General features: G+C 41.6%; 1 protein-coding gene and 1 long non-coding RNA gene across 2 annotated transcripts in view; one reads left to right on the top strand and one right to left on the bottom strand.

Moving 5' to 3' along the window:
• TENM2 (teneurin transmembrane protein 2) overlaps positions 1 to 24,422 on the bottom strand; it is a 1,222,720-nt gene that overhangs the window by 180,639 nt on the left and 1,017,659 nt on the right. The window contains exon 11 of the mRNA XM_029942895.1: positions 17,448 to 17,653. Within this exon, the coding sequence (XP_029798755.1) occupies positions 17,448 to 17,653 (206 nt within the window). The remainder of the gene's footprint in view (positions 1 to 17,447; positions 17,654 to 24,422) is intronic.
• On the top strand, positions 1,229 to 3,691 carry LOC115294862. Its single transcript, XR_003910191.1, has 3 exons — positions 1,229 to 1,489; positions 2,417 to 2,517; positions 3,608 to 3,691. It is a non-coding gene; the product is annotated as an uncharacterized LOC115294862 (long non-coding RNA).

Genomic DNA, 24,422 nt, shown 5'->3' on the forward strand with positions numbered 1-24,422 from the left:
CTGGCCAGAGTTTCTTTTTCATGTCCCAGCACTGGGGATTGATAACCTAGGCTTGGTACCAGGGACATCTGTCTCCTCTGTTCCAAGACCCCATCACGATCAATCCTGGATATGGGGAGGCTCAGGAGATCATGCTGTGCTTGGTTGACTAAGAGGTTGCTCCATAGCACATTCTATCTAATAGATCTGCAGAAGCCCTGGAAGAGATTAGGAGGCACATGACCAAACTCTGGTAGGGGGTGTATGTGTGCCTGGGCTGGCTACCAGAGGAAGTCTGTCTCCCATGGCAGCTTGTGTCTCTTGACTTGGCAATAAAGCCACCCAGAGGGTGATAGCACAACAGCCCAAACTAAACACCCCCACTTCTCCCAGCTCTCTCTTTTTGCTTGGCCTTTGAAAAATAACCTACGTTGGCATGCAATGTGAGGGCTGTGCCTTTGAGTCATCAGTCATACCAAAAGTGGCACAAAAATGCAACTTTTACGAGCACTTGAGAGGCAAAAAAATAAACCATAGCAAATATTTGACTGATCCAATTATAAATCTCCCCTACTTCTTGGCAGAAACCAAGGAGGAAAGGTAATTAAGATTACTTAGTGGGTTTGCAGGGAGCTGCAGGAGAGAGCAAAGGAGGCTGGACCATTGAGCAGGGCCTGTCACTCTCCCAGAAGGGAGAGTGTGCAGAGGCAGGGAGTATGTCATCAGAGATGCTTCTGGAAGCTACACCAATACACACCTGCCAAAGAGGGCAAGGTTAAAGACAGACTCATTGCCCTTCAGGAAGATGTTATTACTGGGTCCAGGACCCTGAGAAGGGGGAAAATAACTTTATTGCCATTTGGAATGTCTGCTTGCTGAGGGTCGACGTGGACAGGGAAAGCAATAAATGTTGACATTTGCCACGAACGGCCTGCTGCTCCCTTGCTCCGTGCTGGCAGCGTCCCTGGCCTCCCAACGTCTGATGTTGATGCTACCTCAGATGGTAGGGCAAGCTCAGCAGTCGGTAGGATGGTAGGGAAGCAGCATGTGTGAGCAAGGGCTGCTTGAAGCCACATTACCACAGGGTCTCTGGTCGCATCCAGTGATGACTGGCAGCAGTGGGTCACTCACAGGGGCCTGTTCATCTTCTGCCTCCAGCCAGGCTGGTGGCAAAGTGCGCCCGGCTGATTCCTCATTAAAGCTCAGCACAACTTCTTTTCTTTCCTTCAAAGAGGCGGAGTGCTGAGGGATGCATGGAAGGATGACAGCAGCAGGACCCTGCTCCAGTGGGGGCTGGCTTCCCTTAGCATGGCCCTGCCTGTCGTGTGCAGGATGCCAGCACACTTCTTACTTCTAGCATCCGAGTCACTGTATCATGTGCTGCTGGGCCCAGCTGTGTGCCCTGCTGGGGCTGCTCGTCCACCTGCTCTGAGAATGGGCTTCTAGGTTCTGCAGGGACACAGCATCTGGATTTGTTGACCATAGCTATGCATTGTGCAAGACTCCACAGGTAAGGATCAAGCAGACTAAAGGTAGAGAGGATTCAAATACAGTTCTTTAAAATAAGTGCAGGAGGATACACCTATGTGGGTGGAATTCTTGATTCTTTTATCACATGTCTTCCAGCAGCAGTGGGAAAAGTAACCAGCAAAATTAAGAAGATCTATTATTTTTCTGGGCACTTGCTATGTGCCAGGCATGATGGCAAGTGCTAACATATGTTATCTCATTTCATCCTCCCAGAAACATTATTTGCATCCCCACTTCTCAGGAGAGAGTAATGGCTGTGACAGAAGTAAAGTAACATATCCAGTGCCACTGATGGTAACTGGTGGCCAAGCACAGACCTGAACTTGGATTTGCATGAGTCTTAACAACTACAGGAGGTCGCTTCAAGTTTTCCAAGAACCTGGCCTCCAGCATATCTTTAGTACATCTACTAAAGATGCTGCTGAGCAGATAAGGGAGTGGAAGGCAGAGCCCAGTGGTGATAGGGTCAGATTTGGAAGCAGGTTGGGCACTTGAGGACAGGGAGATGCCTCACTGTAGTAGATGATCAAAGGGAATAAAGAGTTTCAGAAAAAGTCGGGATGGCTTTGCTGGGTGTAAGCCTTCCCTGGTCTATAAACTCCCTTTGCCCTACCTCCCAACTTCTCTGCCCTTGTAGTCCAGCCACGCTGTTTTCTGTTTCTGGGATGTGCCAAATTCAACCCAGACTTGGGACCCTTGGCAAGGGTTATTCCCTCTGCCTGGCCTGTTCTCCCTTCTGATCTCACACCTGCCTGTTTGTCAACCCTGCTTCTGCCTTAGCATGGCACCCTCAGCTCAGGCATCCATGACCTCCCATTCCAAATGCCTCTACCACTGCTTCTTTCTATTCTCAGCAAAGACGCAACTCTTTTTGAAAAACTACAACTCATTATCTTTTAATTTACAGTCCATCTCATTCTTCTTGGATACCAGCCTCTGAAGAGTGGGAGACTTGTCTGTTTGACACATCAGAGCATCCCCAGTGCCTAGAGCAGTGACTGGCACATGGTTGGTACTCAGTAAAGGTGTTGTATAACTGAATGACAAACATGTAGTTTCAAAGGAAATGGTGCTGGAGTGAAGTCTATACCAACACAGTAGAGTTTTGGTGATAGGACCATTGAGAAGATGTAACCTAAAACCTCTGCAGGAAAGGCTTTAGGAAATTTTAGTAAACACTCTGCAGTTTTCTTGTATTTTTATTTGCTAACTGTTCAGATGACACCACGAGGGAACATTTAATGAGGGTAGGCACTGTTCTTTTATTTCTTAATGTTTTATTTTTATTTTTGAGAGAGAAAGAGAGTGACAGCATGAGGAGGGGAGGGTCAGAGAGAGAGGGAGACACAGAATCTGAAGATAGGCTCCAGGCTCTTAGCTGTCAGAACAGAGCCTGACAGGGGGCTCGAACCCACAAACTGTGAGATCATGACCTGAGCCGAAGTCGGATGCTCAACCGACTGAGCCACCCAGGCACCACGGCCAGGTACTGTTCTAAGTGATTCACATGTACTATCTTATTTAATGCTTACAGTAGCCCTACTGAATATGAATCATTACTCCTCACTTTGCATATGAGGAAACTGAGGCACAGGGAAGTTATTTAACTTGCTCAAGAGTTGGAAAGTTGATAGAGTTGAGGTCCACACCCAGGCAGCCTGCTCAGAAGGCCTTCCCTTACTCCACTTTATTACAGGCTGCTCAATGTGGCAGATAAGCAGCCAGTACCTGGTATTGGCCAGGCTTACTCAGCTGGAGGGAGATCAAGGTGTTATATTCTCTTGTTCCCTGGAAGGAGAAAGTCTGTAGTGGGTCAAGGGCAGGAAGGTGTTTGGTGACATAATGGGGCTTCTGAAGAAGCCCGCAGAGCTTCCAGCAGGAGAAGTAGGAGTATAAACAGAAATATACTTGTCATAAACAATGTGTTTTAATTTGTGAAGGCCCAAAGTTCCCTAGACTGGGGTTCAGAGAAGAGAAAGATCTGAAGTACAGCTTACAAGCTTGTGCCTTGCCCAGGCTTTATTTACAAAGGGAAGTGAATGTAAAAATATTATTTCATTCAACAAATACTGAGCACCGATTATGTGCCCTACTCTAGGTACTGGGGATCCAGCAACAAGTCATGTGGACAAGATTCCTGCCCTCACAGGGTGGACATTGCTGTGGGCAAATAGAATGCCAGAGAATGATGAGCTTTGAATAAAAAAGAAAGCAAATCAAAGACAACCCATATACCAATCAACAAGTGAATGGATAAATTTTTGTCTATTCATACAATTGGAAATCTTCTCAGCAATAAAAAGAGCGAGCCACTGATACTACAACAACATGGTGAATCTTACAGACATGATGCTAAGTGAAAGAGGCCAGACACAAAAGGGCACAGGGTTTGCTGTTTATGAACTTGAGAGAAGTCAAACCTCATCTCTAGAAAGCAGATCAGTGGTGGGCTGGGATGAGGTAGGCATGGGGCACAGGGGGCATTTGAGGAGTGGCAATGTTCTTGAGTACAGAGCTGCTTACACAGACACATACAGTTGTTATGTTTTAAGGATGGAACTATGCACTTAAAATGTGTACATTGGGCAGCTTGTAAATTATACCTAAATTAAGTTGATGTGAGTCAAAGATAGCAGGGTATGTGATAAAGTGTAAAGGAGGATCCAGTTTTAGACTCCCTTGTTAGGAAAGGGCTGAGGGCATGGTGTTTGGGCAGAGGCCTGACAAAAGGAAAGAAGGAGCCATGTGATTACCTGCGGGAGGGACATTCCAGAGACAGGGATTGGCCAATGCAAATGCTTTAAGACAGTGAGTTTGGCATGAGGGTGGTGGGCTGAGGGAGTGAGGAGGAGATGGCTAGTTAGTCAGTCTATAGAAAGGTGGTGACTGATGTGCCATCAGACATTTACTGAGCTCCTACTATGGACAAGCATTGTGTGAGCACTGCAGACCCAATAGACAACCTCACAAAACTGACATTCCAGAACAACTTCAGATTGTCCTTTTAGCAATGATGGGAGGCCAGTGGAAGATTTGCAGAGACTGAGTGCTCGGACAAACAGTTATAAAAGGTGAGACCAGAGCCTTCCTTGTAATAAGAAGAGAGCTTCTCTCCTGGTGTGTTCATCGTGCCTGGTTTCTAGGAGGGTGCTTTGGGCTTGGCACTGGCATTGCTAGTTTGCTGGTTGAAGATAGCAGATTATGGGTTCTGTCAATTCCTGCCCCCATACCAGGTATCAAGCCTAAAATTGTGGTCTTCAAATTTCAAAGGAATAATGTTTTGAATGTCTTGGGTATGGGGTGGGAGTAATATAGGGGGGATGAAAAATGAATAAAATGGATTTGTTACCACTACTAAAGGGTGAGTTAGCACTCTCAGAACCCCTATGGTGAACATCTCGGTCAGCCTTCTCCTGTAGCTATTTCAGACTGGGATTCCCATAGGAAACAGGGGGAAACCTTAAACAATGAAGCCAGGCCAACACAAGGAAAATATTCTCCCTGGTGGGTGACCCTTCCTGTGAATTCTTGGAGAGATCTTAATGCCAGTGCTCACTAACCACACAAGGGCAGGTCCACTGCTGAGCCCCTGATACGTGGCATATGTAGGTACTCAGTTAATGTGGGTGGAATCTAATTTTATGGCCCACCTTTGGCAAAATGATGGCTCTATGTGAAGGCAGGATCTCCCTGGGAGATTGTTAGCCCTTTCATACGAAATTTTTGAGAATAAGCAGAAACAGTTGAAAAGTCTAAATCCAAATCTCCTATTAAGACCTTTCCTCAGTACATAAGAGTGTGTGTTCCTACTCACAAGGGTGATTCAGAGCTTCGTGATGTGTGGCCATGTTTTCCTTTGATTTAACACATGACCCTATCTGGGGCTGTGTACATGGCTGTAAATGTGCAACAACTCAACACAGGGTCACAACCTCTAAACCTGCAGAGTGGCCATCTTCCTCCATGGCTCCTGGTCTTGAAGAGCCAGTGCTGAGAGGAAAAGCTATGTCATCATCAGTGAGTGATGGCTCAAGAAAAGTATAGCTTCTAATATGAGGACAATCATCATGTGAAGCTTCAACACAGCACCTGTAACAAGCAGTAAATTCACTGCCCTCTGCTTAAAAAGATCTTTCCCTTTCTTTTCTTTCCTTTTTCTTTATCTCCTTACGTGCCTTCTGAGACTCAGCCTGTGAAACATCTCCTCCATGAAGCCCTAAAATCTAGCATAGGTTACAACTGGTGGCTTATTTTTATGTTCTTGAACCTCCTGTGCCCAACTCTTTAATAAAAATCACAGCTAACCTTTGATTAGTTGATTATACAAAGGGCAATAACAAACTCTGTAAATGATATATGGCAGCCGCTTCAGGGAGCACACAAGAGAGTAGTGTTGGCAGTAGTCGTGCTGTCCACCTCTTGCATCCCATGGAGAGCTGTGCTTGGACTGGACATGGCCGCATGCAGTGTGCATTGAGCCTCAGGACAGGGATCACAATCCTCTGCCACCTCACATATTTACAAAATGATTGAGAGGGGACAGAAATCACTTGACAGAGTTGAAAGACCCTGATCTTTGCAATCTGGATTAGGAGCTTGCATAGGACCAGCTAAAACTCGCTTTGTGTGCCTGTGCTGGTTTCTGCCAGAGGCCTCACCATTCTCTGGGCAGAGACCGCTGGTTGCTAAGTTACCTGTGAGTGAGCTGTAAGAGTTGTAGACCAGTCAGATTGATTGATTGATTGATCTCTGCAGGGTACTTACTATTTGCTAGGCATTATCTCATTTATTCTCACAAGCACCTGATGAAGCATAGTCCTCATTTCACAGATGATGAAACTGAATCCAGAGAGACTCGGCCATAAACATTCAGCTACTACATAGCAGAGATAAGATTCCAACCCAGAGCAAGCCCATTGTAGAAGGTCAGTTCTTGTCTTCTGCCCATTTGCACCTCATGGCTCCCACTACACGATGCTGCCATTGTTGCTTAACTTGTTAGGTCCCCATCTCCTTAATGTAGGGCCAATACCTTTCATCTCTGTACCTCCACTACAGATCTTCGGTGAACATTTGTTGAATGCATGGATGGACTGATTTCATACTTTCTTCCCACAAGCTCATGCCCTCATGGTGCTGCCTTTTGATCCAACCCTCGAGAAGGATGGAAGGTCTTTCTCTGAAGACCAAGTGAGCCACAGTGTAGAGGTCAAGTTCAGTGACCTCTCAGTGCCTTACTGATGTTGAGTTCTTATTTACTGCACATTCTTATCTGATTGTCTTTAGTCCATGGCTTATCAAAAATGTCACATTTGGCTCCTCACCCTCCCAAGATCATTAGGAGAGGATCTTCTGGGGGCTGGTTGTGAAAAGAAATGAAATATACCTCTGAAGAGAGGGAGTGAATTGAGAACATGTCCAGTCACAAAATGGTTTCCCAAGCACTAAACAGGAACAGAATCCCAGGCACTGGCCAGCTTCTCTCAGGACAGGGTCTCAGTCTTTTACCAGGCAGCAGCATGACCTTGGGCAAGTTACTTCAGCTCTCTGAATCTCTACTCTCAGATCCCTAAGCCAACAATAGTAAAAGCACCTACCTCTGAAGGCCATTTAGGAGTCAGGCCAGGCTCAGGGTAAGCAATCAATGTTGGCTATTCTCCTGGCTGTTATTATTGTTATAAAATTTGACACATTGTAAATCCTTTATGATAGCAATTCCACTCTTAAGAATTCGTCATAGGGAAATTATTAAAAAAATACATGAACATAAACTTGCAAAGATGTTTACTGTGGTAGGCTTATAATGGTGAAAGAGGGAGATTGATTAAAAATTTTTAATCTTTAGAACGGACTATTTTGAAACATCTAAAATGAGTTTATGGAAGAATATTTAGGTTTAGGAAGATGTTCCCTACCTATATTTATGCAAAGAATCAGGACATAACCTGCATGTGTGGTATAAACCTATATTTGTAAAAATGGTTGCTATCTGTAAGCAGAAAACTGTCTGGAAAATATACTAAAAAATGCTAATGTTTTCTATGTTTCCTAGCACCATCATATATTGCTTTTACAATGAGAAAACACAAATAAAGGTTATCTTTTTAAAAAATTGAAATTTGTTTTGTTTTGTTTGGGGGGCTTGTGTTATAGAGGCTTTGGAAAAACATAATAGTAGTTTTTATCATTTCCAAATGTTGGCACAGTTCCAAGTGCCTTTTAATGATTGCCTCATTTAAATCTCACAACAATGCTATGAACTGTAATATGATTATCTCCATTGTACAGATGAGGTAATGGAGGTACAGAGAGGCTGAGTGACTTGTCCAAGATGACAGAGCTTTGAGGTACTAGAGTTTGAAATTCAAGACCAGGAAGTTTGGACTCATCCATACTTTTCTGCCCATGTCTTCCTGTGTTGGGAACAGCAGCATTAGGCACACCACAGGATATTTAAGCTTTATTTTTGTGTATTTATATATTTAAAAATTATATTTAAATCCCTACATTGAGTTGATATATGCAACAAGATCTATTATCAGAGGATATTTGGAATTAATGAAAGGCCACTTAAAATGAATGCCCTTAACAAAGGGAAAATGATTAGGACTTTATCTTGAAGAATGAAACTCTTAATTATGAACACCTCATTTTTCTCTCAGGGCAATTCAGGGGATATTAGCAGCTATACTCTAATTGTTAGAATGCATACAAAAATGTGATGACAAATATTTTATTGTCTCTCAGCTTCATTGATTGCAAAACACATCTGGTTTCAGAGATGTCAAAGATGACCATTATGTGCATCTCTGAATCGATGGAATACTCAAGAACAATACAGTATCACTTTAGCTTGACTGATGTAAAACAATCAAAAGGGATCTTTCTATAAACATACTGGACATCTTTGTCAAATGTCCTAGGACCTCTCTTGATGTTATTATAATCGTCCTCTTGGAGTACTGATTTTGTCACCTTGTTAGTTCTCAACACAGCATATTTAGCTACGTTATCTCAGCATTATCTCAGCCAGATCCACATTTCCCCATGCTCTCCCCGCAATTTAGAGCAGATCTCTGGCACCACTCTCACAGACCTAGTGAGATTCCTGTTTGGGGCATGAGTTTTAGTTTCATTCTGTCAGTGATGGTTGTTTACATTGCACTTTGTGCAGGTTGCTCCCATCAGAGGGGAGAAAAAAGAAAGATCTGACTGCTATACCTTGTATGCAGCAGCTCCTTAGCTCTGAACTCTGCCTCAATTCTTTCATCGGTAAAGTGGGACTGCTTCTAATACTGCCTGCCTCATTGGGTTGTTGGGAAGACCAAATAATTCATGGGGAACAGTCCCTGGTACATTAAGCCCCTAGCATATGTTTTCTATTACTACCTTAACTAGTGTTAAAGGGAGACAGAGCTCTGAGTGAGGAACATTTTTATAAGTGATCAGGTGATGAATGAATATTTTTGTCCTGTAACAACTTTTGTTTCTCTACAAAACATCCTTAACCTGAACAGGGCTACAGTGAACATTTTAAAAGCCATTAATTTTTTGTGAAGATGTGGGAATAAAGCTTTTCCTACTATTTCCAACCATAGACTTGAACTTTTCTAGGTCTCATTTCTTAGAAATTGATCTACATGGGCTTTCTTTGAATGTGCACTGGTGTGCGGTGTGTTTGCTCAGATGAAGTTTTATGAGCAACTGTCACGGTGGATCCTCTTCCACCAAATGCCAGGCAGAGACAAGATACAAGTTTGTGCTAGAAGGTGAAACCAGAAGAGCAATTTCAAATGAACATGTAAATGTCCTATAAAGGTGAGATAGAGATGGTGATAGTGATAAAGATAAAGGTAGAGATAGAGACAGAGAAAGAAATGGAGATAAATTTAGTGAAGAGAGTTTCAAAGCTTATTTTAAGTTTAGGGTGCAACCTCTCTCTGTATTTAAGGCAAGGGATGTGAGTCGTTGTTAGAGATCTTAAGCAATTTAGCCTTGAAACAATGATTTCCTATGGCGCCTCTTTCAAGCTTGTGGATCAATTTAATTGAAGAGTATTCAGAGGCAGTAAGGGAAGTGATTAAAGAAAATACTACTGTGATTTACAATTACATATATATATTCACTGTGATTCCTTTTCTCAAAACAGTGCAAACAAAACAAGGTGTGTAAATAAATTGAATCTTGAGGGTGACATAAGATTAGAGTCACCATCTATAGCCTCCTAATGCTTGCTTTACTCAAAACAGACTCTAGCTTGTCATGGATGCATTTTTCTTAAAGAGAGAGATATCACAACAATTAAGAAAACTATAAAGAATATGGTAACAAACAGTCGCATCTGAACCACTCAAAGGGATAAATGTTAACATTTTGTCACAGTTATTTCCAATCTTTGTGTATATGTGCTGGAGATTGGGATGGAATTTGCTTTACTGTTGATATTTTATTATGGATGAAAGCAAGGACTTTTTGAACCTAATTCTCAGTCTTGTTCTCCTCACCTACTTCTAGAGATGAACACCCTCAGGAGTTTATTCTCTCTCCCTGTGTCTCTATGTAGCTATATAAAGAGAGTTTTTCTCTCTGTTATGCATGTGATAAACGTACGTATACTGAGATTAACATTATAGTAAATATGGATTTGAACTATACACTATATTTATGCTAATAAAACCATTGCTTTTATCCATTTTATTCATGCGGTTCTACACCAGATCGCATTGAACATAAAGGTCTCTGTCTAAAAAATTTGCAAACTCCTGAATTATAGCACCTCTGAGAGTCTATACAGTCTAAACATATGATGTAATCTTGCCCCTTCTTACTCAACCCTGTCTTCCCAGTTTCTGTCTTTCTCCCCAAGTTCCATGTTTCTCCTCAGCTCTGCTTGGTAGCTGCCCAGGAGGGCACCCACTCATTTAAGTGGCAGTTCTGGTTCCTGTTAGGATGATCACAACATAACCAGGTAATCCCAAGAGGGTTCCTGAGAAAGACATTTTCAAAAGCACTTTTAGTTCAATACAGAAGAAACCAGGTCTTTCTTGGTTTCACAAAACCTTTCTCCATACCTCAAATTCTTTGGGAAAGGAAGTCTGAAAAACACACCTGTAAAAATATGCCTCCCTCTAAAATGAAGTTTAATCACTATGTGATGTGCTTTGCAAGCTGACAGTCAAACCCTGGTATTCCCTCTGGATGAAGCTCACAGCTCCACAGGAAGGGGTAAAGTCTAGGGAGAGCCCATCTGATTGGTCAGTTGGCACCAAGAGGGCACAGAGATGGCAGCAGGGTGAAAGAAGCAGTGTGTTCAGATCCTTGGTGTCCCCGTGTTCCAGGGACCTAGCCAATCCCACCTCTCAATGAAGTGTCATGTGGTAGGGGCACCTGCATGGCTCAGACAGTTCAGCATCTGACTTCAGTTCAGGTCACAATCTCACGGTTAGTGGGTTAGAGAGCTTGCGCCTCACACTGGGCTCTCTGCTGTCAGTGCAGAGCCTGCTTCAGATCCTCTGTCTCTCTCTCTCTCTGCATCTCCCCTGCTTGTGTTCTCTCTCAAAAATAAAAAAGAAACATAAAAAAAGAAACCATGTACCATTTACATAGATGGGCAAGAGAGAAGGAGACAAAGAAAGTGAGAGTTCACTTTCAAAAAATGGCTCTGAATCTGGGGTGCCAGGATGGCTCAGTCAGTTAAGTATCCAGGTCATGATCTCACCATTCATGGGGTAGAGTCCTGCGTTGGACTCTGTGCTAAAACTGTGGAGTCTGCTCAGGATTCTCTCTCCCTCTCTTTGCCCCTCCCCTGCTTATGCTTTCTCTCAAAATAAATAAACATTTTAAAAACGGCTCTGAATTGGAAAGGGATATAAACCTGAGGGGGCAGAAGCTAACATTACTAATCACCATCTATAAATTTGCTTTAAAAAAATGCAATGTAGGGGAATTCTGCTGATGAAGACAAATAGGAATGTTTGCTCAGCTCATTCTATCGTGGTCCACACATCCTCCATCTCCCATATTTGCATGTATTTCCTATGATCATGGGGCAATCTGTGGCCTATCATATAGTTCTTCTCTATTGCTTATTGTGTCTCATGGCTACTTTGCTTCTCATCCTACAGACACATCTCAGAAAAAGCACCAGGGTTTGATGACACTTGCTTCTATCTCAGTGCCATGCAATCCCTAGTCTCTCCCTCTAAGAAATCCGCTGGAGCTGCAAGCCCATCCTATGCTTCCAGTTGCATTTGCAAGTCACTGGGCTCATGGCTCCATCAGTCTGAGTGATGAAATAGGCATTTTTAATATTTGCTAAACAGGACTGTGGAGAAGGTGAGTCTCAGCAGGGCTCCCAAGCGGTAAGTGCATCTCGTTGTCTCAGGTTAATCATGTACCTCATTTGCCGATTATTGACTTGTTCTCACAAAGGATTTTACTTGGCTTGACATATCAGTAGCAATCACTGATAAACTGTCAAGCAAACTTGCTTACTGCCTTAACCACCGAAGACCCTGACTTGTAGCAACAGTCTTGAAATTTCCTTTGGTGTCCAGCACCGTAGCCAGGTCAGATTATTACTATTTCTTTAAGTCTGATTGGAATCCTTTCTAGAACTGGGGTTGAGCAAATCTGACAGTTTGTAGGGTTTCAAATACCTGGCAAGATGCACTAGGCTTCCTCACACACCATCCGCATAAGAATGCAAATTAGTTGGTTGAGAATGGCTTATATTGACTTTGCTTTGTTCTTTTTTTTTTGTCTTGGTCTTAAAAAATGCAATGGACAGTGTCAAAATTCTGCATTTAAAAGACAATACAATAGCTACCTTTCAAATGGACAAAGATTAAACAACGATAACACTCAGTTTATGTAAGGGTTCAGGTAAATAAAATGGGCACACTGCTGCCCGTAGGTATAAATATATGGAGAATAACTGGTGAAAACTTTCAGAAGGACAGTTTGGCAGTCCATATTAAGTTTGTAAGGGCTTACTTTCAGGGAAAGAATTAAGGGTGTATACAAACCCTAGCCACAAGGACTGGTTTCCCAACATTTTATTGTAAGTTGGTAGGGCTTTTCATTGATTTATCTGGTGCTCCCCTACTCAAGGTCAACACCAGATTGCACTTCCTGCTCCACTGAAGTTAGGATATGACTCGCTTTGGTCTGTAAGACAAGGGGAGTATCCAAGCAGAAATATTCAGGGTTGGTCCGCAATTCACTACCTTCTCCTTCCTTGCTACAGGAACTCGTAAATCCCACATAGGGGAGGTTCCATAGGTCTGTGTCCCTGATGTGGCTGACATGGCACCAAGTCTTCTTTCATCCAGGTGAATGTGTGAAGCGAGGTTTCCCAACTTCAGCACTACTGACATCTTGGGAGGGATAATTCTTTGTTGTGGAGGCTATTCTGTTAGTGTTTGACAGCATCTCTAGGCTTGACCCACTAGCTGTTAGTAGCAGCTTTGTCCCAATGTGGCAACCACAAATATCACCCAGACATTGTCGAATGAATCTGGGTGGGGGTTAAAATTACTCCTGGTAAACAAAAAACAGCTTCTATTATTTTAAGTCATTTACAGTCTTGGGTTGTCCCTGCTCCACATCTGAGAGATTTTATTATTGCAAAAACTATGTAAACATTTATGACGGGTGTTTCTGCTTCCTTTTGTTTGTATGTTTTGAAATTTTTTTCTGCATTGAAAACACAGTGTGTTCTTCCATAAGAAGGGAAAAACACTAGAAAATTAATTTTAAAAAGCTGCATTTGCATAATTGCTCATCTATATACAGTGTTTGCTAGGGCCACAAGGAGTTTCTTAGTAACATGAAACACTTGTATATGATATTTTTTTATATTGCGCTTTAGTTTACAGACTGTTTTCTCATTCTACCTTTGTGGTGGTGGTGTAATTCCAACAATGTTGCGAGCCAGGTAATGTAGGTTGGCAAAGAAATGGAGGCTAAAAGAGGTTAGCGGACAAGGCTTAGGTCTCCTGGTTAATATGTAGTAGGGCTCTCATTCTGAGTTCTCCAATTCCAGGACTTTCTCCCCTATGCCATGTTGCCTCTGTATCGCTATAAAAAGCCACTTTCAAAAAGTCAACTGGGACACGCTCTGATTCTTGAGAAATTTAAGCAGGTAAGAAAGGATTCTCTTCTGTATTTAATATCCTTGGACAAGGATACTAAACCATGTAGGCTCTTGGTCAAAGCATGATACTCAATAAAATTTAAGCATAGCTATTTCATGCAACACAGCCAATAGAATTTCATAGTCATCCCCCCGCCCCATCTCTTTCTCTTTCCAGCTCAAATGAGTCACCTTGGCTAGACTGCCAATCCCCATAGAACTTATGTTCCTTGATAGGATATGCCAATAGAAATGAGACATTCTATAATGGTCTGAGATGGGAGTTAGTCAACTATCCCTGCAAGGGGCTGAGCACTGTTTCCTTGAGGAAATGTAGCTCATCAAATGGACATGAATGCATGTAATGACAGCAGCTGAATGTGAGAATGTGTAGGGAGTCATTTTTTTTCTTCTTTTTTTTTTTTAAGAAGCGCCCCTATATTGTACCTGTCTTGTGCATTTCTAAGCATCTGGACTGTGTCTCGCTTACCTGACCCTGTAATACATGCTAAACTCCCAAATTGGCAGCTGGACTGAAACCCTCAGCACACATCAGCCCATGCCTATTCATTTCCCTTCCCTTGAAGTGTGATGAGGCTGTCCCTGGAGTGGAGCTATTTTGAGAGGACGACCGCTAGAACAATCACTAGCCTGGCAGGAGATGGACAGTGTGGTGTAGCCACAAAAGAAGAAAGGACATTGTCATTGAGGGTTTGAGTCCTGAATGTCAGAACAGCAGGGAAACTGGGTAGAGTGTGTTTCTGCCTGCTGTCCACTATCACTCAGTTACAGAGAGTTACCTACTTGACTTGCCATGATCATTTGCTTTTCCATGATACTAGTTGTTCAGAGCATGCATGGGAAGGAGGAATAACAGTGCTTTGGAACAGTGTTGGGAAGAAGCATTTTTCTCCAGCAAAGTGACTTGTATCCAACTGGCTGAGAGGAAAGTTATTCTCAGCTGTGCCCAGAGGGATGTTCATATTTACTAGAATAAGGCCAATAAGCAGATTTCACCACTGCAAGTGGTGCTGTAGTAGAATCAGTGGAGCCTAAAGGTCAAAGAGACCACCTCACAATTTACTTAACTTCCCAGGTGCCTGGCCACAGGGATTCCTCTCAGCCCACTTCCTCTCTTTCTCTTGATGAGTATCTCTTTGAAGAGCAGATGCAATTTTTGTATCGGGCGTTTTGCTTGGTCAGGGGCTATGTTAACTCATTCCTGAATAATCAGTGCCTCAACCAATAAATATTTTTCTGGATGGAGGGAGGGAGGATTTGTTGGTTACTACTCTACATATTGATTTCTATAGCAGGGGCTGAGTATGCTAAAACAAAACAAACAGAAAACAAAAAGCCCCAGTAGCCCTCCTCTAGGCCCTTCTAGTGACTCTGTGATACTTTCAGGTTGTAACAATGGTGCTGCAAATAAGTTTCATTGTGAGGGCCAACACTGGTCAATTGGTACTGGCTGCCTTGAGGGTTCTGTGGGAGGTATTTGTGCACTGAGCTCACTGAGGACGAAGTACAGCCTTTGATTAGTGATGTCTGTCAGGAGCCAAAGCCAAGGAAATGGTGGCCTGACTCCTTTGCATTTGCCAATGGGTTTAGAGCTCACAATTCTTTCAATTCAATTTTCTAGATGAATACCTTTCCAACACATTTTAAAGTCATCTTTGACTGCATATAATGGGTAGTTAAGGAAGTTTTCCTTCCACTGGGGTATTTTCCTAATGTACTTCTTTATGTACTTGCTGGATTTGAAAGGAAATGAGGCAAGGAAGCCCTACTTGGTTTTTCTCAGGATATGCAATCCTTATTGGAAAAGAAAACCAAGCTAGGTGGGTGTTAATATATCCCCAATGGTGTGTATATAATAAAATCTCGGCCAGGACAAATTAAAGGAGCGGTAAGAGGAGAAACAATGAAATCCATACTCTAATCCAGTCTCTTCATTCCCAACACCGGGAATAATCTGACTTTCACAGTGCCAAGGATGCCCCAAGGAACTCAGCAAAGGATGGAACAGAAGAACAGATATCACAGAGAAATGGCTGATTTTGGTTAATGTTACACAACTCTTTTTAAATACACAAGGATATCTCCTGGTGATATTTTAACAAACAAATCCAATAACTAGAATACCTGAAAAGTGCCTCAGCATTAGCCCCCAGGACTAGCAAAGCTGACTTATTCAGGTAGAATGTTACCTTTTTTTAAGGGGGGGGGGGAGAATGTCATTGAAACAACATAAACTATGCCATTTTACATTCTAATAGTTTTTTAAAAAATTATTTTATTGATTTTTATTTTTTGAGAGAGAGACAGAAAGCAGAGAAGGGGCAAAGAGTGGGAGGGAGACACAGAATCCAAAGGAGGATCCAGGCTCCAAGCTTTAGCACAGAGCCTAACGCAAGGCTCGAACTCATGAACTGTGAGATCATGACATGAATGGAAGTCAGATGCTTAACCGACTGAGCCACACAGGTGCTCCTGCATTCTAGTAGTTTTTGAGTGTATTCCCTATCTTGTGCAACTATCACCACTATCTAATTCCCAAACATTTTCATCATCCCTAAAAGAAACCTACCATACTGACCAACAGTAACTTTTCTCTCATCCTCTTCTCTCACCCCTGGCAATCACTAATCCCCTTTGCATCTCTATGGGTTTGCCTATTCTGGACAATATAAATGGACTTATACAATATATGGCCTTTTGTATCTGGCTTCTTTCACCTAGCCCCACACTTCCCAGATTCATCCATGTTGTAGCACATAACAACACTTCCTTCCTTGATATAGTTGCATAGTATTTCATTGTATGCATATATGACATTTTCTTTATCCATTCATCAGTTTATGGGCATTTGGTTTGTTCCCACTTTTTGCTTATTATGAATCATGCTGCTCTGAACGTTCATGTAAGTTTTTTATAAAAAATAGTCTTTTCAATTCTCTGGGTATATACCTAGAAGTAGAATTACTGGGTCAAGTGGTGACTCTATGTTTAACTTTTTGAAGAACTGTCTAACTGTTTCCCACAGGGGCAACACACCAATGTTCCGATTTCTCTACATCCCTGCTAACAGTTGTTATTGTCTGAAGAGCCAAACTAATGCCATGACAGGCTTCAAATAAGCCTCAGAAACTAGAAGGCCTAAGTTTCAGTTTCCTGGCAAAAAGTTTCAGTTTCCCTGAAACAATCAGGCAATTACACCTTGCTCAAGATTAGGAGTACCGCTCCTAAACCCGTCAATCAGTAAGGACCAAGAGGAAGCTTAACATTCCTGAGGACTATAGAGAGCTGCTTAATGTTAGTTAGCCAATCGCTTGCCACTTGCCCAAGCCCCACATGGGGGTCCTTAGCCCACCCCATAATTGGTCATTTTCAAAGAAACCCCAAACGTCATGATTGGGTCCTGCCAAATGTAACAGACACCTTAGAGATTCTGAGTGGTTAAGCTTGTTCCTAGGGCTGCTGTGTGATTATGACTGGATTGCTGTGCTTATGTCACAATTCCTTGTAACCCCCACTTCCCAAACCCCATAAAAACCCTGCTCAGCTATTGTTTGAGGCTCTCAGCACGGATCCAATGCATTGGTGAGGACTGGGAGCCCAAGCCTAAGCCCGAATAAACGCCCTTTGCTTTTGCATACATGACTCGGTCTCCCTGGTACTCTCTGGTTTTTGGGGATATTGCGATCTGGGCATAACACGTCCAACTTCTATTTATAGTCATCCTAGTGGGTAGGGAGTGGTAATTTTTTAAAACTCATAGTTACATCAAGTGTGGTCTTACCTGGGCATGAGATGGTGGAAGTCCCCTTCGTATGTAAACACCAAAGAGAGCATCCTTCCCAAGGGAGATGTTGAACTTTAAGAACTGAGGTTGACTGATATGAATCTGTGATCTCCAAAACACGCCTGGTGGGACTTCTTGAGTCACCCGTCGACCAACTTCTGCTTCACCGCTGTCTATGCTGCTGTTTTTCAATGACCAGGGCACTGGAAAATAGAAATTGACATCAAGTCAGTGACATCTGTGCACATTTATTGGTTCTACATTTCTGTTTAATTGCATGCCAAGAGTTAAAAAAAAATTAAGATTAAACTCATGGCAGGTTTGTCTTTAAGTATAAACTCATAACCCAGGGCATGTGAAATACTGGCATCATGCTTTCTAAACTGCTTTGATTGTTCTTAACTGATCAAATACAGTAAGAGCTGGAGTCTGGGAAGCACATGTAAAGCTTCCAACAACCTCGAATATGACTGGTGTGTAATATTATCAATAGGGGAGAAGAGAGTGATATTAATTTGGCACCAAATCTAATTCTTGTAGCCTTTAATTATTGTCTCCGGCCAGAAACAAGTCCAAGATACTCTGACATTTTTATAAATTAAAATAAAAAGAAGCAACAGTGAACAAAAATCAGTCCAAAGTAAATAACTATAGAGAATAAGGACTTGGTCTCAGACTGATCTACTATTGGGGGTGACTCCTTCCTTGGGTTAGCAGGAGGGATCTAAACATGGTGTGAGAATCACCTCTCTCATGGTAACATCGAAGCATCTCTGTTGCATTTGAAATCACTAATATAGAAAATATTAGTTTCCCACATTGCGCTTTTTTCAAAACTTTAATAAAAGGAGTTCCAGAAATACCTATTTTTAAAGAAGATTTCTTAATACCAATGAACCCATCAGTCATCAGTACCTTCTAAACTTCCAAGGGTGGTTTTATTTGCAAACACAGAATTCATGACAACCTGGGAGTTACTAGTAGTCACACAAGGAAAGCAGTTAATCTCTTGGAGTCTCATTTTCCTGATTTCTTAAATGGGAATATAACCTAGTTGGAACTCAGTTTTCTTATGGTCATTTGTGATTCATTCAAATGGGACTTCTGAAAGAAGTTCTGGGGGTCTTTTCACTTTTCAATCCATCAATTTGATGGCCTGTGGATTGGAAAACATCTTAAGTCTGATGGGCAAAGGATGAGAATCAAGCTCCCTTCTGCATTCTGTAACATATATGCTCTTGTGATAATATTTATCTACATTTGGCAACAATCCAGCATAAAAGGTTTGGACAGTCAGGAGAGGTTATGGGATTGCTGAAGCCTGGCACAAGGGGTTAGTGAAGCTGTCTGACATAGCAGACCTGGACTGTTACTATTCTAGTCCCTGCACTAAGACAAGACTCACAAATGACCTTGGTGCCACTTTCTCCATCTGTAAAATGGAGAGGTGAAATTTTTGGATCTCTGATGGTTTTCCATATCTGAATTGTAAAAGAAAACCATAGAATGACCTGAGGGTATGAAGTGTTTTTTTTCCTTTTTCTTTTTTCCTTTTTAAAAAAAGGGAGGGAAGGATTCATTTTTATTTAGCTCAATAGTGGATCAAATAAAAAGTCAGCAAGTTTTTAAAATAAAACAGGAGAAACATTGGTTTGGATTTTAAGAAGAAACCCTTGACCTCTAGAAAAATAAAACTAGGGAATGGGTTTCTAGTTTTCATCTAGTTTTGGAAGCTTTAATCACATAATATAGTTAAGGAAAGAAACAACTAGTAAGTCCTGGGGGGGGGGGGTCAAACCTTTAGATGGGACGAGATGGTTTATTCCTCAATCATGTTTATGTGGATAATAGACATGGAATATTTCTCTGTAGGGGGAGGAATACTACATAGTATGGAAGAACAGAGATTCTGGGCTGAGACTGCCCTGGTTCAAATCCTACCTTTGATACTTGCTAAGTATATCAACTTTCTATGCCTTAGTTCCCACACCTGAATAGTTGGGACACCATTATTTATTTCATAGGGCTGTTATGAGGATTTAATGAATTAATCCATGCAAAGCTCTTAATATATTTTTAGGTACAACCTAAGTCCTAAATAAAAATTAGCTATCATTACTATTATTATCAATAAGGCTCTCAGCCTAAATGGAGTGTTGTTGATTTTGCTGAAATAATGGCATATCCAGTAGGAAATACTTGTTATCATCCATTAATCAGAAGCTCTAATTATTATAATTTGAAAACTAATTTGTACTTAAAAATGCTCGTTTTGGCAGATCTCCCCCTCCCCCACATTAGGGGCTTTTGGGGGAAGGGTTATAATAAAAAGGACTCAGTATGGAAGGGGACTCCCTTGGGGAAGAATAGTTTAGGGGCCTCTAAAACCAAAAGTAACCCCAGCAATCACAGTGTGGCAACAAGTTAAAGAAATTCATTTAAAATAAAAAAGAATTTTAAAGAAATTATTCATCTTTAAACTTAATAAGATGGGCTTTCCTTCATGTCTGTTGGGCTTTCCGGGGTTGCTGGGTTAATGACAGGATATGAAAAAGAAGCAGGAAATCAGCACCCATGAGCCCGCTAATCTACTGTTGAAACCTAAACGGATTTTGATAATGTCAAGCCAAATGAGGATGCAGGAGATTCACAAGGGAGCCAGCTGCCAGAGAGCGGTTGCTCCAGAGGAATTCAGACAAGGAGACTCAAGGGTTTGTATAGCAGAGGGAGCCCCATTCCTTTGCTGGACCCAACTTCAGGACGCCACCTTCAGGAAATTAGCTGTTACCATCAGTGAGTACAGGCTGCCTTTTCAGAATATACACTTCCTCCTTGGGTTTCATATGCTCCCCTTCTGCATATCCCATCGGCTACAGGAGGTAGTGCATGTGGATGATGAAGTACAGGTTTTGCATCCAGACACAGTGGGTTTAAATTCTGTCTCTGGTTCTTCCTTGCTGTGGACCTCTAGCAATTTGCTTAACCTCTCTGGGTCTCACTTTAATGTAATATGGAAGTGATAATAGTAACTATTTCATAGGGTGGAAGTAACAAATGGAAGTATACAAAGGGCTTCGTACAGAGCCTGATACAGAATAATAGCAACACAAATGCTACTTATATCCATTAAATTAAATTTAAAAAATGAGGAGCTATGTGGGGAAAGCACCTGACTTTCTTTTTAGAGTAAAGAATGTTTTTAAAATTTAATTCATTTATTTTGAGAGAGAGAGAATATGCATGTGCATGTGAGCAGGGGGAGGGGCAGAGAGAGTGGGAGAGAGAAGCAGGTCACCCCAGAGCCTGTCGCAGGGCTCAATCTTAGACCCGTGAGATCATGACTTGAGCCAAAATCAAGAGTCAGTCAGTTAGCCAACTGAGCCACCCAGGCACCCCTAGAGTAAAGGATTTTCTCAAAGGAAAAAAAATTGCATGGATATGTGATAAGTATGTTTGTGTATTTTCCTTTTCACCTGGACTTCACGTCTACCATCGGATAAGTAGACTCTCTGAGTATTCATAGCATTTACACTTAAGTCTAGTGCAGGGTCCAGCACTTGTTGTTAGGTCCAATAAGTGATTTTGCTTGCCTTCCTAAGTCTCTCATATTAAACACTGTACTCTCTGAGGTCAGGTAGAGGTGCAAATGCATCTTCAGGTTCTCTATGGTTTGCACCTTGCAAACCATGGATGATTTATAAATGCTTGCTGAACGGAATCAAGTTTTACCTGCCCAGCTGATGGGGTATTTTAACATAACCCCTGTGACTACTAGGTAGTGTCTTAATTTACTTTGAAAGGGTGCATGTAAACTGACATTTTCCCCCCCATAAGTAAAGCCAAAAGCTTGAAAGCTTTACAGGGGAAATTTACTATTTAAAGGCAACTTCCCGGGGGATTGATCCTTTTCAAAAATCATGAATAAACTCTTAATTTATTGTTTGTATAAAACTTTACAGATAAATAAGCAAACTGGGGGGACTGGAGTATAGTAGAAAGGTTGTTAGATTAACATCCAACAGCCAACATCTTAATCCTGATATTTAACAACCTTGGACCTTTTGTGGAAAGGAGCAGGTGGTGTAAATGAACTATTTGAACTCCCTTCTTACTACTAAGCAGCTGGCTAGTTTGAGGCAGGTCTGGCTCTAGAAGTCTCACTGTCTTTATCTACATGAGAGAGGGCTGGACTTAGAGTATCTCATAGGACATTACACTGGAGTCTACTGTGTTCTAACAGAGTGAGCTAGAGGTTGGGGGTATGAGTCACATCTCTGGCTACATGCTACAAAGGACGTGGTGTGTGTGTGTGTGTGTGTGTGTGTGTGTGTGTGTGTGTGTGTGTGTATGTGTATGTGTGTGTGTGTGTGTGTGTGTGATCCGCAGGAGGGAGGAAAGGTTATTGGGAAATGATTTCACTTTTAACAAATTCAACTCATTTAACATAAGTTACCATTACTATTAAAAGGTAGTGACTACTTTCAACCTAAATTCTCCAGATAATGCAAATGAACACTGCTTTTGCAAGCGGTAGAGTGGAGTTTTCATTACTGCACACACATACATACTGTTATGTAAAATATCTTCATTTTGAAATAATTTTGGATTTATGGAAACGTTTTTAAAAAACAATATAAGGAATTCTGCATATCATTCATAGATCCCATAAATCTAATACTCATTTGTTCTATGATTCTTTGTTTTCTCTATTTTTTTTTTCTGAAGAGACTAAGTTACAGACAGGTTGTTCCTTTTTCCTCTGTATTCTTCTCTGTGTTTTTCCTAAAAACAAGACATTCTTTTTCAGAGCCCCTGTACAGTTATCAAAAATAGTAAATTAACATTGATGCAATGTATTTCTAACTTATAGATCTGATTCAAATTTGCCAGCTGTTACACAATATTCTTTATAGCCAAGGAAAAGAAATTTTTTCTACATACTTAAAAAACATCTTTAAGTGCGCAAATCTTCTGTAATTTAAAAAACAATAAAAAAGGAAGAAAATGTTACACAAATAGTGCCTTGAAAGACATAAAAAGGAAAGGTGGCATTTGCAAACTGCTGGAGCCAGTGTGGAGAACCAACTCAGTACTCTGTTTCTGGAGGTCAAGTTCCTGGGCTGGTTTCCAGGAGGGAAAATCTATGCTGCTCCTGAAGGTCAAGAAGGCTAGCACCCTGAGCCAGGCTCCCAGTCCCACCAAGGAGGATCTAAATCTGGGCTCTGCCTGGCCCAGAACATGACCCCAAACATGGCTAATTCCAAACGGGGTACCATGGAGAGACAGGCAACAAGGAAACAAAGTAATCACAATTTCTATCCTCATGGAAAACATCTGAGACTTCAGAAAGCATGTTGCACGGTGGAGCTGTCAGCCCCGGATTTGAATCCCAGCTCTGACAACTAATAATGTGACTTTGGGCTAACCACTCCCCATCTTCGGGTTTGTCTACTCATCTGTATAATGGGGTGGTTTCTGAAGATTAGCCAGGGTAACATATGCAGTACCCAATCTGTGACACTTCTACATCTTTCTACCCAGGTATTGTGCTACCTAAACACAGCCATAACTATTTATCCCAGATTTGGAGTATAAATTTATAATGGTCTAATTAAAATACAGGCTGCCCACTGTAGGCATAATTAACTAGTATAGGTAACAATGAGCTAAAGGTCCAAGGGGTAGGGTAGGACTCATGGAAGCAGGAAGTCATTTTCTCAAACAGTTGAAATCAATACTCAATGAGTGATCAATATGTCTATAGATACGGAAGGACCTGTCATGTGAATGGAAGTGCTAAAATCAGAGAAAGAAAAGTCACATTTCATGACCTTTAAGTTGCCTGTGTTGATGTGCACTTTAGCTGCTTTTCAGATGGACAACTCTGTGGAGCCTACCTTAGCCAAAAACTGCCACATTTTATTTAATAATGACTAATGAGTGTCCCAAGCAATGTTGTATAGATAATTCATTCATACTTGATGCAACAAATATTTGTCAAGCATCTACTATAGTGCTAAGTAATTTTTGGTCAACATCAGAAATAGGGATGCATGTCATACTCTCAGTATCCCTCATCCAGGCAGCAGGGCAAGGGCCCATGGACTCTGTGTGGGCTTGAACTGGTGGCATCAGAAGAAGATTTAAATAGTCATCCATAATCATTCAGTGAAAGACTAGCCACCACCCTTGGGTTCTGGGTAGTGACTGAGCATCATGTCCTGGCAAGGAGCATTAACTTCTGCCCACATTTCCCTGAGCTGTGGCTTCTATGTCAAACTTTCCTCCCTATCTTGAGATGCAGGACAAAAAGTGGAGATGATCATTTTGTCCTAAGAAGCAGATGCTTCATGATGGTTCTGGCTGATTCATCTCCAGCTTAAAGATGAGATTGCTGGGATTTTTGAGGCAACACTCTAATGATCAATTTTATAGGATAGTCCACCTCTATAACTCCATGGAAGAGTGCTCATGTAAATGTGAAGTTATTGCCTATTTCAGAAACATGTACCTAAAATTCCAACCAGTTAAATAAGACTGATGTCGAGCAAAACGGCAGCCTTCTATAGCCACATTAGGAGCTAATCATTTCAGAAAATGTTGCCATAATTCATTTATGGAAACAGCGAGACTATTCTCCAAACAAGTGATAACGGGAATGGACTCATAGTCATACCCGGGAAATGAAGCCTCATATTAATACTTCCTAAACTTAACCAAACTCCAGAGGTACCTCGGCATAAATCTGCCTTACAGATTATTCTGCCTCACATATTTTTATCTATTGCAAATAAAGTTGAATTCAGATTATTGCTCCAGTCATTACACCTGGTTTTCATTTATTTGGGAATCAGGACAACCATCTGAGGATTCTGTGATTCTGTTTAACCAAGAGATAGGCAAAGAGATTCTCCTAAGGACATTAGATTCACTGTCTTACAGTACAGCTCGAATGCATCATCGGCAGCCCAT

This window comes from Suricata suricatta, chromosome 6, assembly GCF_006229205.1.
Source record: "Suricata suricatta isolate VVHF042 chromosome 6, meerkat_22Aug2017_6uvM2_HiC, whole genome shotgun sequence".
NCBI lineage: Eukaryota > Metazoa > Chordata > Mammalia > Carnivora > Herpestidae > Suricata > Suricata suricatta.